The sequence below is a fragment of the Protopterus annectens genome, chromosome 1.part0 (assembly GCF_019279795.1).
Source record: "Protopterus annectens isolate FY-2018-M chromosome 1.part0, PAN1.0, whole genome shotgun sequence".
NCBI classification, from domain to species: domain Eukaryota; kingdom Metazoa; phylum Chordata; order Ceratodontiformes; family Protopteridae; genus Protopterus; species Protopterus annectens.
The window spans coordinates 1,224,133,180-1,224,148,906 of record NC_056725.1 but is presented as its reverse complement, the minus strand read 5'-3'; the positions used below and the strand labels follow the sequence as shown (position 1 = coordinate 1,224,148,906).

The 15,727-nt window shown below is 35.5% G+C and overlaps 1 protein-coding gene across 2 annotated transcripts in view; it reads left to right on the top strand.

Moving 5' to 3' along the window:
• Window positions 1–722: 722 nt before the first annotated feature.
• Window positions 723–15,727, top strand: part of UFL1 (UFM1 specific ligase 1) — a 911,566-nt gene continuing 896,561 nt past the window's right edge. The window contains exon 1 of one of the 2 annotated variants that reach the window (XM_044065765.1): window positions 723–1,161. In XM_044065765.1, coding sequence (XP_043921700.1) covers window positions 1,079–1,161 — 83 coding nt within the window. In that variant the 5' untranslated portion in view covers window positions 723–1,078. The remainder of the gene's footprint in view (window positions 1,162–15,727) is intronic. The other variant, XM_044065759.1, reaches the window with a different exon arrangement.

Sequence of the window (15,727 nt, the reverse complement as noted above, 5' to 3'; positions counted from 1 at the left end):
CAAGAGATTTCCGGTTCAAATCCGGGTGGCCTCTGCAAAAGTAGCTTTTGGTGCAAGTTGGAGTTGGCATAATGGTTAAGGTGTTTACTTAATAGACACAAGTTACAGGGTTTGATTCTTACTTGGATGTTACATTTGGCTAGGTTCAAAATGGCCCAGGAAGATAGCCTAGTACTAACCTATGAACCAAAAAGAAGCCTACAACTCACCACGTCTCGCAATATCACCAGTTTTAGGATAAATTAAAAGCGACAGATATAAAAATTGTGTCAAAATCAGGGCCGTCCCTTTAAATCCATGGCAGCTGAATGGAATGTGTTGATAAAACAAAAAACAGCGTAACTACTTTTTCGCTTCGCGGAGTTCTTTTGATGAATTAATAACAAATGTTATTTTCTATGGCCATTTATAAAAATAAATACAATTACAGGAAACCTATGTCAGGCCCCTTTAGTGCGGAGCAGCGAAGAGCATGGAATATGTAGACTTAGGAACCTAAAATTAGGGTTATCATCTGCCTGTCGTTACGCAGGATAGTCCCTATATAATCTTTGGCGTCCTTTGAGAAAACATGGAAAACGGCAATTGTTGTCACGTTTTAGGACAAAATTGTATTTCATACATTTCCTCTAATAAGTACATAAAACAAGTATTGTACCCGAAGCGCCTTAGTATAACAAGAAACAGCAGAAACACCTCTATTCGTAAACATAGATCTTTTATTTTAGCAGAAAAATGAAGTGTGGCCCTTTGCAGCGGTAATTGCTATGGCTTGTCCCGCAAAATTTCATCTGCATTAAAAATGTTCCACTATTGTCAGCTGAAAAGGTGGCAGTCCTCAGAACCTTCTTCATTTTACTGTACAGTTGAAAGGTATTCTCCTAAACCCCATCTCCATGAGCCTGTAATTATGTGCGTTTTTTTCCGAAGCATTTTGTCCCTCTGCGCTGTCCGTCTGTTAAATAGTACTGTCAAGATGACGTGTATTTTTTTTTCCTTATGGTGACTCTTGGGTTTGAGCATGACTTGTACAGTTAGAATTCAAAGCAAATAGAGTAATAGCTGGACTTTTCATTGTATGACAATGGCAGCGGACTGGGAAGAAATCCGACGTCTGGCTGCAGATTTTCAGAGAGCGCAGTTTGCAGAAACTGCGCAAAGGTATTGGACAAACTAATAGTTTTGAATCAACTTGCTCTGTATAGCTAAGAATGTTTAGCTGTCAACCGTACTGCTGCACTTTTGCAAGACGTCATCTAAGCTGTTGGTTATGTTGTTAGAGAATACATGTATATGAATCGACTTCTAGATGTTCACGTTTTTATATGTTCGGTTCAAGTTCATTTTTTGAGGTTAGATTTTCATCTGTATAACACATTTAACTTTGTATTTGTTTGGTAAAACAGATTTTTGGTACTTTGCACAGACTATTGCTTGGTTGCTGATAAGGTACGTTCTGGGTGAGGTTTTGATGCAGGAATCAGGTGAGTTCAATAATGCCTGTTACCAGGGCCGGTGTTAGCATTTTGGGGGCCCCCAGCAAATGTCAAGTTGGGGGCCCCCTAGGCACTTCCAATATAAGTATCATCCTGTCAAAGCCACAACTCCTAAGAAACCTTTTAGTTTGTGCTGCAAACATTTAGGAGTAGTACACACACACACACAGACCTTAACTACACTCTTTGTTGACTTGTCTAACAAAGGATAGAACTAAAACTTTATTTTGACAAACAGAACTTCAGGAACTGGACAAGTGCTTTCGGGAATTATGCCTTCTTCAGATCTGAAGAAGGCATAATTGCCGAAAGCACTTGTCTGGTTTCCTGCAGTTCTGTTTGTCAAAATAAAGTTTTAGTTCTATCCTTTGTTAGACTTAGACAAGTCAACAAAGTGTAGTATATAGTTTGTCTGTGGTGGATTACCCGCTCTTTATTTTGGATGTGGTGGTTTGTTCTGGGTTTCCTTCGGCGGTGGTCACCTGCTGTTTGTGTCTTTGTCTAACAAAGGGACATTTACAGCTACTGGCATTTAGTTGCAACAATGATACATTACAATCATATGTCCAGGTCTGGACTTAAATGAAATGATAACTAGGCCTACTGTTTCAACACCCCCAGCACACCCTCCAGTCCTCTCCTCTGAACCCCCCCCTTTTGGTCTCCCATACCATGCACATTACTTTTTTCTTCCTTTTCTCACATGTTGCCTTACTCTTGTCGTTTTCAAGAAGCCATGATGTTCGATATGCTCTGAAGTGCATTTCAAAGTTCTTTTTTCCTTTTACACAACCTTTTCATTCAATAATGTTTTGAACACAAATTGTTATTAAGGAAAGAAATTCACTATTGCTGTTCAGCTTTAGTTTTCTTTGCATCCTTTCAGCACACCTTTCCTGACCAAACAGCGCAGTAATAATCATTTAGGAAACAACTCAATTAAGCTGGTGCCTCCAAAGGCATAGGTATTATGGGATGCATTTTAGAGCATTTTCTCAGCATTTTACTACAATGGTGGCCTAAACAAAAATCATGATAAAGAAAAGAATTTCAGTCTTATTTTTTTCTTTCAGTGACGACATAAGTTGTGCCCAAGGCTTAATGTTCAAAGCTGACAAAATAGTAGCTCACAATAAACTAACAAGCCAGTTGTGGGAATACATAGGTCTTATCTGGGAATACTGCCTCCTTCCCTAACCCCCCACAAAAGACAGTCACTGCCTATACATCTGCCTGGTGTTAGACTAGGATGAAAGCAGAGGTTTAAATTGCCTTCGCCATATATTTCAAATGACTGCTGATATATGTATACATAACATGCTTCCTCACCCCTTACCCTCAAAGTCAGCCCCATGTATATGTATATGTGTGATTGTGAGAATGATTTCTGTAATATATCCTAATTTGTTGCCCTTAAACAGTACACCGCCCTTACACAAGCTATAATAACCTTTGTTTTACACCTCTGAGGTTTGTGAGAAAAGTAAATAAACATGGGGTTGGGAGGGTGGCCTAATGGTTAAGGTATTTGCCTTACAAACACAAGGTGCAGGGTTTGAGTCTCACAAGGGATAATTGGCTAAGCTTAAAATGGCTCGAAAGGGCAGTTAGCTTAGTACTAACCCATGAACCTATGAACCTATGACCACACTATCCTCAGCTCAATCACAAGCTATAATGACTTCAAATGACTCTAAGGTTTGACTGTGATGAAAATTAAAGTTGTAATCACACAATTCCCAGATCCTCATAACCTACAGTAGCTTTTTGTACATACACACTTTTGAGCAGGGCTGGTTTTAGAATGGGTGTGGTTGAAATCGGAGGCTATTATCAGCTTTATCCTAAAAGTGTCATATCTCAGCACTGTTTAGGTTAAACATCTCAATCAGAAAATTGAAACATTTTTTGTCCTCATTTTTCTTCAACCAGCAATAGCTTTTGTGGGGGTCCCCACAGAGTCAAGGATGATTAAGGGAGCCCCCAGTATCCATTTATACAGTCTGGTGAGTGGGGGCCACCAGACTCCTTGAAGATCTAAGTGTCTGAATGTTCTGTAATATATATTATGTCTTACTTTTGAAATATTATTACTTGTTAAGTACATTTTTACTGATACCCAAAAGAATAATGTTTGTATCCTGGCATTATTGGGTGCATGCACATATAAAAAATCAATGATAGTTTTTACACACACACAAGCATAAGACATAGTAGTCCTAGTTTTGTAGTTATTTCAGCAAATAACAATATATTGTGCAACTCTGGTACTGCCACACCAGATCAGCGACTGTTGTTTATGAGTTGTCAAACAGCAGCAGGGGTAAGTCACTTATTTCCCTCATTGAGGAGTAATGCATACCTGTCAATGTCCCCGATTTCACAGACCTTCCCTGATTTTCTTCATACTTTTGCTTTCTTCTTCACAAAAAAGTTTGATTTGCTGGTAAATCATTCAGGAGTACAAACAGTCAATCAATCCAGACATCTGAGTTTAATACTTATTGTGCAAAATATGTGTTCATGCAAAGGGTGTTATTCTACTAACTTTTAAAGTGCATTAGAGTAATATTTAAAATGTAGTCCTGATTCTGAGCCTTTATTCTATTATTTTTGGGATTGTACTGAATTCTTAAGCAATGGAATTGGGAGTTATATACCTGGTGTTATGCTTGTATTTATAATACTCCCTGTAAGAGAAAACTATCCCTGATGATCAGAAGTATCAGCTCTTCTTAAAATCCAAAATTTGCACCAAGATAAGTCACTCTGGGCTGCCGATCTCTGTAGTGCTTACCTTGCTCATGTTTATTATCAGCTTCATCGTAATAGGGTCATATCACAGCCCTGTTCAGGTTAAAGAGCATAATTAGTAAATTAATAATTTTTTTCTTCCTCATTTTTCCCTAACCAGCAGCAGCTATTGTGGGGCCCCCACACAGTCACGGATGATTGGGGGGGGGGCTGCAGTTATGGGTATAGCAGGGACCTAAAGCTGGCTATTTAGTTAGTTTTAGTGGAGAAAATGTCCAACAGCAGGATTTAACTAAGCCAGGGACACTGTCAGTGGTAATTATTTAATGGAATACTGATGCCTATTTTTTGACAAAACGCTGTTACTACAATCAGAAATATCTTTGAATTTTAAAGGAGGTATAAATAAGAGTTATTATCCATGTGGTTTATTAAGTATACAAGAATGTTATACTAACTTTTGTTGGTTTGACAGACATGTAACAAAATATCAGGATAAGATAACTTGCTGTGGTTGGGGGCCCCCAGGGAACAGGGGGCCCCCAGCGACCACAGGGTTCGCTGGTGCCTAAAGCCGGCTATACCTGTTACCAAATAAGCAAATCTAAGATGGTGTAAAAAGTTTTGACCGTTTTGTTTTAGGCTGTTCATTATTCATCTTTGCACAGCTGGAAGGCAAGGTGAACTTTGCCATTGGAGTCTTAGTAGAAAACTAGACTGTATTAGCTGGCTGGTTGTAAAAATACCTCTGACTGGACAGAATTGGAGAGTAAGGTGTACTGAACTACCACTTGTTCTTATTAGGTATCCATCTGTTCTTTTTGTTGTCTAAATGTTATAACTTATTCAAGCAATAATGCCCGACATTAGGCAGTGGTTTGCATTCAACTACTATTCAGGCAGCCGGAGCTGTTGTATTGAGTATACCTGTTTTCCATTTTTAAGAGTTATTGTAAAGTTAACTTGGGTTCTAGCCCTTCTGCTTTTTCAATTATTAAGTTGGTTCTATCTGCACTGCTGTTCACACTTAATTGTAGCATTACCCTAAGAGAGTCGGATAAGTCAACACATCTGTGGACAACACATATTTTACAGTTCATTCGACCTTCACCAGATGGCATTGAACTCAGCTGTAGGATTATTGCCCCAGCAAAGATTATTCTGAGAATAATTAGAGTTTTTTTTCCAATAAACATCTTTATTAAATTATCACATATAACATAGACAATCCTATATTTATATAAATTGAAAATAAACAACAACACCACTTTAGTTGCAAACATTATACATCACAGACACCACTGAAACAACTGTAGTTGCAAACGTTATACATCATTTATAATCTATCCAGTCAGTCAGTTATGCATTATATGGCTCATTCAAATCCTGCCGCTTAAACCTCATTCCTTCTCTGCATATATTGTTCCACAATTCCCATTTTTCCTATGTAGTTTGCTCCTTCCCTTTTCTAAAGATCCCAGTTCCAGTTGTTTTATCTCCGTTACTATATTTACTACTTCTAGTAAAGTTGGTCTGGACTTCGATTTCCATTTTCTAGCTTTTTTTGGCAGCCACAATAACTAGACTCAGCAAGGCTTTAATATGTCTATACAATTCTAATTCTGTATCATAGCTCAAAAAGTCATCTCCCCAGTCAATCCAATCCGCTCAATCAGCATCTCCAACAGAGTATACTCTCAAAAAATGTGTTCCAAGCCACCTCTTTCTTGTCTGTCACACCTCCAACATTTGCTATCCACCTTAGGAAAAGTTCTTTGGAGTCTTCTTGGGGTATAAAAATACCTATGTAAACACTTCAGGCAAAGATCCTAAATCTTCTAGACTTTGTTGCATGTTTGGGAGATATACATATATCTACCCATTGTCTCTTTGTAAATTGCTTATCCAGTCTCTCTTCCCAATCCTTTCTAAGCTCCTCTGATTGATTCTTATAATTATCATGCAATATCTTATATCCTCTACTAATTATTTCTTTTCTAGCAGCAGTTTCTGTTCTAGATTTTATTAAAATCTCTACCAGTGCTGGTCTTTCATTTAGGACCTCCCTGTTTTTCTCTTTGCCTATACTCTGATATCAATCCTTGATAGGGAAGGCACTCTCTAACCTGCAGTCCAAATAAATGCTTGGACTGTTCCTATTCTATTTCCTTTCCCTTTCTAGTTATTTGCTCCCAATACCTAGGTTCTATTGCCAGTTTTCTTCAATAAATTCAAGCCCCCTCTTGTCTATCATCTGTATTCCTAACCACAGTCATCCCTATTGGTAGAATCTCTTTTCTCCATTCTTATGCTGGTTTAGTGCTTAGAATACTCCCTGCTATTTTATGAATATAATATTCTGTATGATTTTTGTTGTTATTAAGAGTCTGCATCCAAAATCCCAATCTCCTTATTTCTTGAGCTTCTTCCCTGTATCATCATTCATTTCCACTTTGAATTATAGTTTTCTGCTTGCGCTATGAATAATTAGAGTTTGTTGACCAAAAGGTTATTGCTTAGAAGTGGGACAGCTAACTTGCATTCAGTAGTTCTAGGTAAATGTTTCCATTGAGGAAAGGGTGGAAGTATTTATTTATTGATTTATTTACTTGATCGGGGGTGGAGCACTTATTACTTCTGACCAATTTCAGTCTCAGCCTGTGGAATATACACAATAAGCCTTAATAAATCTTACAGGAGAGTAATGGTACAAATACATTATATTGTAGGTGAATACAAATTGAGAACTATATGTAATCTGTGCAAAGAGACATGCAAAAGCATATTTATTATCTTTTTGTGCATATTTATTGGATATAAATGGCTTCTCTGCCCTTAGTCAAGTGTAAACTGGATGAGGGTGCAACTTTTTGAGTATACTTCTTGAGCTGCATCTTGTTTGAGTTGAGTTGTTTTCCATTGAACATTACCACTGGTGTGATTTCTATTAGCACACTATCAGTAACATTCAAAATGTTAACACTTTTATTTTCTCTCTCTCTCTCTCTCCATTTTGAGTTATGTAATATTTAAGTCAGGGAGTGTGGAGTATGGGAGGAGCTGATCTCTGGTAAAAGGTGCTTTTTTTCCTGTGTTTTTGTAACCAGTTGATGCTTTGGGTGATCTTGACCATCCAGACCTAGTAGAACTGATAATATAATTTTATGTGTGTCTGTCTTTCTGTATGTGAACTATGTGAAGATTTGTTCTGTAAATACATTAAATATTACGGAATTAGGGAATGAGTTTCAAGATGATTATTGAACTCATGAGTCGTGAACAGAGTTTCCTAATTCTACAGTATGATATATTTAAGTTGTTACACAAGCAGTAAGTATACCCACTTGCCATTTTTCCTATTTGTTCCTGCTTTTTTGTAATATTCAGATTACTGTTTCCTATTGATTTCAGTGGGTTGTGATAATTGCATATGTTGTATACTAAAGAATACTCCAGTGTCTTTAGATTTTTTTCAGTTTGCCTTTATTTTAAAACTCCTCCATTAAGCCATTGAAGATAAAAGTTAAAATAGAAAACCATGAACATAAACATAACTGGGTGCAGTTGTAAGAACTGCTATAATATACTTTTGTACTTGACATACTACTCATACCAAATATGCTTATATAATTCAGCCATTGCCTTAGATTTCCAGTGTATATACATAGTAGCTAATATAATTTTCTTACAGTCCAAACAAAAATACCATTGTTGCATAAAGCTTACTTCAGTATTAGACCTTATCAGCTGACTGGGTATGAGCAATACCTGTGAATTAGCAGAACAGGAGAACAATGTGCACTTAAGCAAAAATACAATCTCTACACCTGACTGCAAAACCCCACTAGTGGTTATCTTTAGAGTCAAAACAAAAAAGAAATCCACAGTGCCAGAATTTGAGCTCAAGCACTGGATTATTTTAATCATTTTTGAGAGGTTATATAAACCACATACACAATGTTTTCTGGAACAGAGAGCTTATGCATAGATAGACGCACAACATTTTTGCTGATATTAAAATAATTAATGACTGCTGGCAACTCATCTGAATCATTGAATAATTAATCCACTTTTGTCAAACCACTATAGAAAACTTCTCATGTTTGCAAATACTTTAGATGCTATAGTCATTCTTTACTAGATGTTAATATCACTGCTGTGAATGTACACAACATAAGTAGGTGATGAAATATACCAAAGTCATGTAAATTAATTTGTAGAAAATGTATTCCTAAAGTTTTATTCTCGGCTTGTAGATACCACAAAACAATCATTGATAAATGTGACAACATCAAATTTCCTACCCAAGGAGCCGAAAGGTCGTTCTGTATTGGAAGACTCTTCTGTAATCCATAGGGTAACTTAGGTGTAATGTTAAATACAAGTAGTCTGCATTACAGAAAAGAAACGCTTCTTAAAAATAATAGTATAACAATTAGACAAGTACTCTAAATTTAGAAAACTGTTAGTGATTGCATATAACTCAGGAGATGAAACCAGAATCCTTTCCTAGTACGATCGTAATATAGCTACATCCCAAGGGATTCTAAGATATTTTTCAAACCAAACAGATTTATTAAAAAAAGTCTTACTGAATGAATCCATTCTTGAGAAGGCGGTGCAGTCAAATTAAAGTAGCAGAAAGTTCTTCTATTTTATTTATGTGGGTATGTAAAACTTTTTTACAGGAGTGAATTTGGAGTCCAAAGATTAAAGAAAATGATGGTCTGAGAATTGAAGAGGTAGTAGAAAGCTGTGCAAGTAAAGAAGATGAAGAGTTGGTGAGTAGTGGAGTGGGTACTGTCTTTGATTGATTGGAACAGATGGTGTTTATGTACTGCTACTACAGAAGACAGATCATAAGTAAAATGTATTTACTTATAATAGAGGGAAGCCCCTCTGTTATTTCATGAGAATCTGTAGGAGTTATAGTTTATGTCTTAATACATGAACTAGTTGAAGGAGTATAGCTGGGAGGTGTAGTCTGTTCCTTGTCTGTAAGCAAGATACCTTTATATGTGTCTCATAGGTATACTGTTAGTTCTTTCCTCAAACGTGAGTTTTTGGTAGGTTGCTGAGAGATGATTCCAATTTGCAGGGCAATTTTGCTGTAGGCCTCTTCACCTTTGGCAAGACCAAAAGTGGGATAGACTAGAGACAGAGTATTGCTGTCCTGGTTTCTGACAGAGTAGGGGGAGATTTTTTTCTGAAGTGTACTTCTTAGGAATTGACAGAAAGAAAATAACTCTTTGCTGCTATGAAGGTGAGGGTGGTTAGAAGGAGTGCATATTTGGCTGTGACTGGAATCTGAATCACAGGTGAGAGAGGGATGTTTGAGGGGTGAAAGACAAATTTATTTATTTATTTATTTTGAATTTGTTAACCAAGTTAGAGCCTCAGTTGTGTGGTATACAGAAATGTATTGGATAGCTTTAGATGCAAAAAGCCTGTATACCTTGATAAAACGTAAATATGGTCTTTTTTCTTTACTATATTTTTTAGGAGACAGCCCACTCTCTAACTACATAATAGAACTGGGAGATTTCTGTTTAAGGAATAACTTTTTCCATTATAATCAGATTTATAGACAAAAACAAGGAACAACCATGGGGGCACCTTTTGCCCCCATGTATGCAAATCTTTTTATGGCTTTTTTTGAAATAAAATGTCTATATAGACAGGAGTTCGTAAAGGAACATGTTAAGTTTTATTTCAGATATATAAACAATTTAATTTTTATCTGCAAAGGAGGCTGTAATAAGGTTAGTACATTTCTTGGTGATTTGCAACATAATCCTTTTGGTCTCTCTTTTGATGCAACAACAGGGAAACAAGGTTGTTTTTTGGACCTTGTACTTGAGAGTAAATATTTTCTGGAGTACGTAGAACGTTTGTAGATTGGAGTCAATATCTCCATGCTTCCACTTGTCACCCCCCTCATTTGATAATGTCACTTCCTTATGGCGAATTGTTACGACTGTCGAGAATTTGTAACAGTGGGAGAAGTCTGCAATGGGAGATCAACCAATTGGCTAAAATGTTTTTAAGAAGAGGCAATACTCTTGAAATTATTAGAGAGACAGAGGGCAGGCTTATCAAAAAGAATAGTAAAGAGCTGGTCACCAGAAGGAATGTTCTGGGGCAACAGCAGGGCTCTTATGTCAAACAAACTGAAGAAGGGAAAATATATTTTGTGTCTATGTACAATATTAAAAGTGATGAAATTGTAAGTGTAATTAAATATTATTGTTTTTTATTTACGGAAAGACAAAGTTTTGTCAAATATGTTACCTGCATATCTTTCTATATCATATGAAAAGAGTAAACATCTGTAAGACATGTTGGTACATGCTAGATTTGTCCTTCCAAGTGTAGGCATATATAAATCTCCAGTGTGTTTAGGCACTACAAGATGTAGGAATTGTTCTGTATGTCTACATGTAATGAATTCTTTTGAATTTATTAACAATGTTAAATTTACACTTAGAGGGTCATAATCATGCAATAGTAAGGGGGTGGTTTATGTGTTGAAATGTTCCTGCAATTTATTTTATATTGGTGAAACGTTTGGATGTTTTGTGTTAAACTGATGGAGCACATAAGAGACATTAAAAATCAAAGGGAAGAAAAAATATTTTTGCACATTTTAAAATTAACCATAATGGTGATCATTTATTGTTACAGGGTAGTATCTTGGAACTGATTAATTCTTTGTATGAAAATGAAGTTTTATTGAAAGAAAAACTTTTGCACAAGGAATCTGTACATATTTTAAAATATAACAGATTGGTCCCTATGGGGCTAAATAGTGAAGTAAATTGGAAATGTTTGTTTTAAAAAAACTTTTAATTGTTTCATAGGTTCATAGATTAGTACTAAGCTAACTGCCCTTGTGAGCCATTTTAAGCCTAGCCAATTATCCCTTGTGAGATTCAAACCTTGCACTTTGTGTTTGTAAGGCAAAAACCTTAACCATTAGGCCACCCTCCTCTGCAGTTATAATTTTATAATTGGATATAAGCTTGTTAATTATTGAGAGGGTTTGAAGTATATAGGGTGTTGCTTGCATTCTCTCTGTATGTTCCTTGAAGGTGATTACACCGAGGCGCTAGAAGTGATTAAAGTGCTTGTGGATTTATAATTGTTCGCAGTCTGCGATTTTTACTTCAGTTTGGATCCACACAATTTGTTGACAAGTTTTGTTGGGTTGTGGTGGTGTTGTACTATGTTATAGAGATAGGGTGTTGCTGTCCTGGCTTCTGAGAGAGTAGGGGAAGAATTTTTTTCTGAAGTGTACTTCTTGGGGATTGACAGAAAGAAAAGAACTCTTTGCTACTATAAAGGTGAGGGTGGATAGAAGGAGTGCATAATTGACTGTGACTGGAATCTGAATCACAGATGAGAGAGTGATGTTTGAGGGGTGAAAGACAAATTAATTTATTTATTTTGAATTTGTTAACCAAGTTAGAGCTCTAATCCAATTGGATTTATTTCAGTCTAAGCCAGCGGCCAACCCCATAGGTACATGATATTATATACAGAGTGAATGACCAAATGCATATGTACAAAGTGAATATCATAGTTGGCTTGATGATACAAAGGCAGTAGATTAATGACATTATATACAGAATGAGTGTCACAAGACAATATTGACACACAAATTATATACCAAGTAGTAATCAGGGGTTGGCATGTTGTAAGAATCACAGTGAAATGCATATACATAATGGTGTTATGTATTGGTGTTTTGTTAGTGTCATATGTAGAGTGTAGGGTAGTAACTGGTATGGCACAGCATGAGTGGACTATTTGACTATACTTTGGAAACACGGGGTCTTTACACTCTGTTGATGTCCGTAACCATTAAGGTGTCTGTAAAATATCCCAACTAACATCCAAACCAAATGAGATCATAAGAAGGCCTAAACATGTGTGTTCACCGCTAGTGGGTTTTGGCTTTATTGGCTTGAATGTATCCACAAAGACTTAAAAAGAAAAAAGTAAAAAGTCATGGACATTCAGATATTCAGAAGCCATATAGCAGAAACACTTGATGCACTTAAGGGGTCATTTGCGTATATCCCATAGGCCTCTGTTACAGGAGGTTTAAGGTATCAATCACACAGTGAAACTCTAGCGTGGCTAGGTTTTTCTTGACATTTTTACTAATTGGTTTATCAGTGTGACCTTTTTACCCATTTAATAAAAAAGAATATGGATTACAACTGTTTTTTCGACACAGAATTCCATTATAAAAATTCTAAATAGGAAACTGTTTGTCATCTAACCAGTAATTAATTAATTAATTAATTAATTAATTAATTAATTAATTAATATCTATTAACCCTAGAAGAAATGTTTGGAAGTGCTAACTGACCAAGCAAATTTAGAAGCCAAACTAAAATCAGTATGGGACTTTGCAGGATGAGGCTGATGGAATTACATTTTCTTAAGAAAATTAGCAAATCATGGATAAATTGGTTCATACTGTGAGATAAAATGGTTAAGCAAAATGCAATGCCATACTTGATGTAATCCCAAAGTAAAAATAAGTCCTATTAACATTCCAAACTGAAGTACTCCAAAATGTCATGCGTTCTTCTTCAACATTCTTAATAAACTTGGAATAAATAGTAAAAGGTGCATATAATGAAACAGCAGTTATTTTTTGCAGTGTTAAATATAATAGTGACGCCCATCTCTTCTTGCCATAATAGACATGCTTACATTGGATCATATTGTCCATTTTGCAGTAATAAGAACACTGTAACAGTTTTGTGTTGTAAAAAAGTATGTTTGCTGTGATGAAACCTATCCTTAAATTTCTGAATTTAATGATGTTCACCTGTTCATTTGTTAAAGGTTTCTAGTGGACAAAAATAAATCCTTGTTGACAGTGTATACATTTCAGTACTTCTGTTTATGAATCCTGTGTGTGCCATTAATATTCAGTGAATGAACATTACATTTCAGTACTTCTGTTTATGAATCATATGTGTGCCATTAATATTCATTGATTGAACATGACATGTTTGTAAGTACCCTTTTAAGCTGTTTGCATTAAATATGTGATTTTAGCCTAGTACACTACAAATCACAGAAAATAAGAAAAGTACAAGGAGAGATGCACCTGCTATTTTTAAATATAAACTCAGCAAAGATCCTGCATATAAAAAATAAACAAATTACTATAACAAGCTAAAAGTAAGAGGTAAAAATTAATAAAAAAGCTCTTTATCTGTTCACACTATTTTCCCCCAAAACATCCAAAGTCGGGTAGAGAACAGATTCCATGGGCATCCAGTTTCGTTTTCACTTGAAGTATCTCATAATAAACAGGAAGCCTCTCCCAGACTTTTTTCAGTTGAGCTGGGGGTAGCAATGACTGCTCAATTTTCATTTACCAAGGCAGTTTTGTTATCACGGAAAAGGCTTCCCTCTTCTGCAGATACAGAGCAAAAAAGGTAAGAAAAAAAAAAAAAAAAAAAAAAAAAAAATTAAGATAGTTTCACAATCTGTTACTGTTATCTTTGTATTAATAACCTGAGTAAGTATATTATCCCAATAGAGTAAATGTTGACATTTGTCAAAAACCATATGAGATTAATTCTGCGCTTGTTGCCTTCTTCAAAGAGTGATTGCAACTGTACAAGTTGCTGTAATATAGCATTTTTGATTCTACTCGCACTATCTTGAAAATATGTATTTCCTTAATGTGATGTCTTTTGTAAGTAATGCTTGCTGACCGTATGCGTTGAAATAGTTTGTAAATAATGTTCACTTACTTTTTATTTTGCACTGTCAAAAATATATTTCTGTCTTCGTTTTGGAGCTTTTCTGCTTGGGCCTCTGCTGAAAATGGGCAGTTCAGTGCTCAGACAGACTTTTCCAGTAAAGAAAAAGCAACTAAATAAATAAAGTATCAATATAGAGGATTATGAGTGAGTCTTTAATTCTAACCGCATTATTTCAAGTTTGTGATAAGGATATCAAGAAATACACCTTGAGAGTGAATCTTAAGATGTGAATCGTGCCATCTGTGTTGAAAAAACATAATACTAGGTTATGATCTGAGACCCAGTCATAATTCCTTGTAGTGCATGGAGCTTTATCTGCTCCATGTACTACTAGTTACAGAAAAAAAAAGACCAAAGTGTTTTGATGGCTTTCAAAGCCAGTAAATCACTTAACCAGTGCCGTCAAATGGATAGCAAGACACATCAGGGAAAAATTTTGGCACAATATCAGGGATAGAGTTCAAGCACAGCAGGCTGAAATAAAGCTGTTTTTTTTTGAGTTCTTCCTCTGGTTTGCTGGCCAGCACTGTCACTTCTTAGTGACTAAAAGTACTCTGTAATTACTTTTTGGTAGTTTTATTTATTTATTAATGTATTTTAGTCGTATTATGAGGATTGTGTGAGGATTTGTTAGTTTTAGAATTTAGTTGTAGTTATTTTAATATTTTTTTTACATAGAATTAAGTCTGTTTTGCTGATAATGTCATTTTCTTATGAATTAGTTGTGATTTTTTATATATATATATATATATATATATATATATATATATATATATATATGCGTGTGTATGTGTGTGTGTATATATGTATATATATATATATATATATATATATATATATATATATATATATATATATATACATACACACACACGCTGGGGTGCCTTCTGTGCGGAGTCTGCATGTCCTCCCTGTGGTCACGTGGGTTTCCTCCCACATCCCAGAGACATTCAGTAGGTGGATTGGACACTCTAAATTGGCCCTAGGTGTGAGTGTGCGCGTGTATGTGCCTTCTGTGGAAGGTTAGGCGCTGGGCTGGCAACTCCTCATTGTAAAACTCCACTGCTGATCATGAGTGGACAGATTATCTGCTGTGGCGACCCCTAACCGCGAAAAGCCAAAAGAAGAATATATATGTATATGAATATATATATATATATATATATATATATATATGTGCGTGTGTGTATGTGTGTGTGTGTGTGTGTATATATATATATATATATATATATATACACATACATACACACACAAACACACACATACATATATATATATATATTATATATATGTGTGTGTGTGTATAGATATATGTATGTATGTATATATATATATATATATATATATATATATATATATATATATGTGTACACGCGCGCACACACACACATATATGTCATATGGTTGTTTAGGCTGCAGATGAACTGTGTTTGACAGTAAATATGTTGAAGTAATTCACTGGTGGTTATTATTTAAAAAAAAACATTGCATTCAAGTGCTTGCAAATGAAACAAACTTATTGCATTTGCTATCACCTAAAATAACCAAAGAGTTTGTTTTTACGTGGGAGCCCTGCCATCACACTCCAGAGCTTAAATATACTAACAACACAGTCACGCAACCGTGGAGAAAGAAGTAAACTCCATATCTATGTTACAGTTGACTTCATGCATTTTGAGT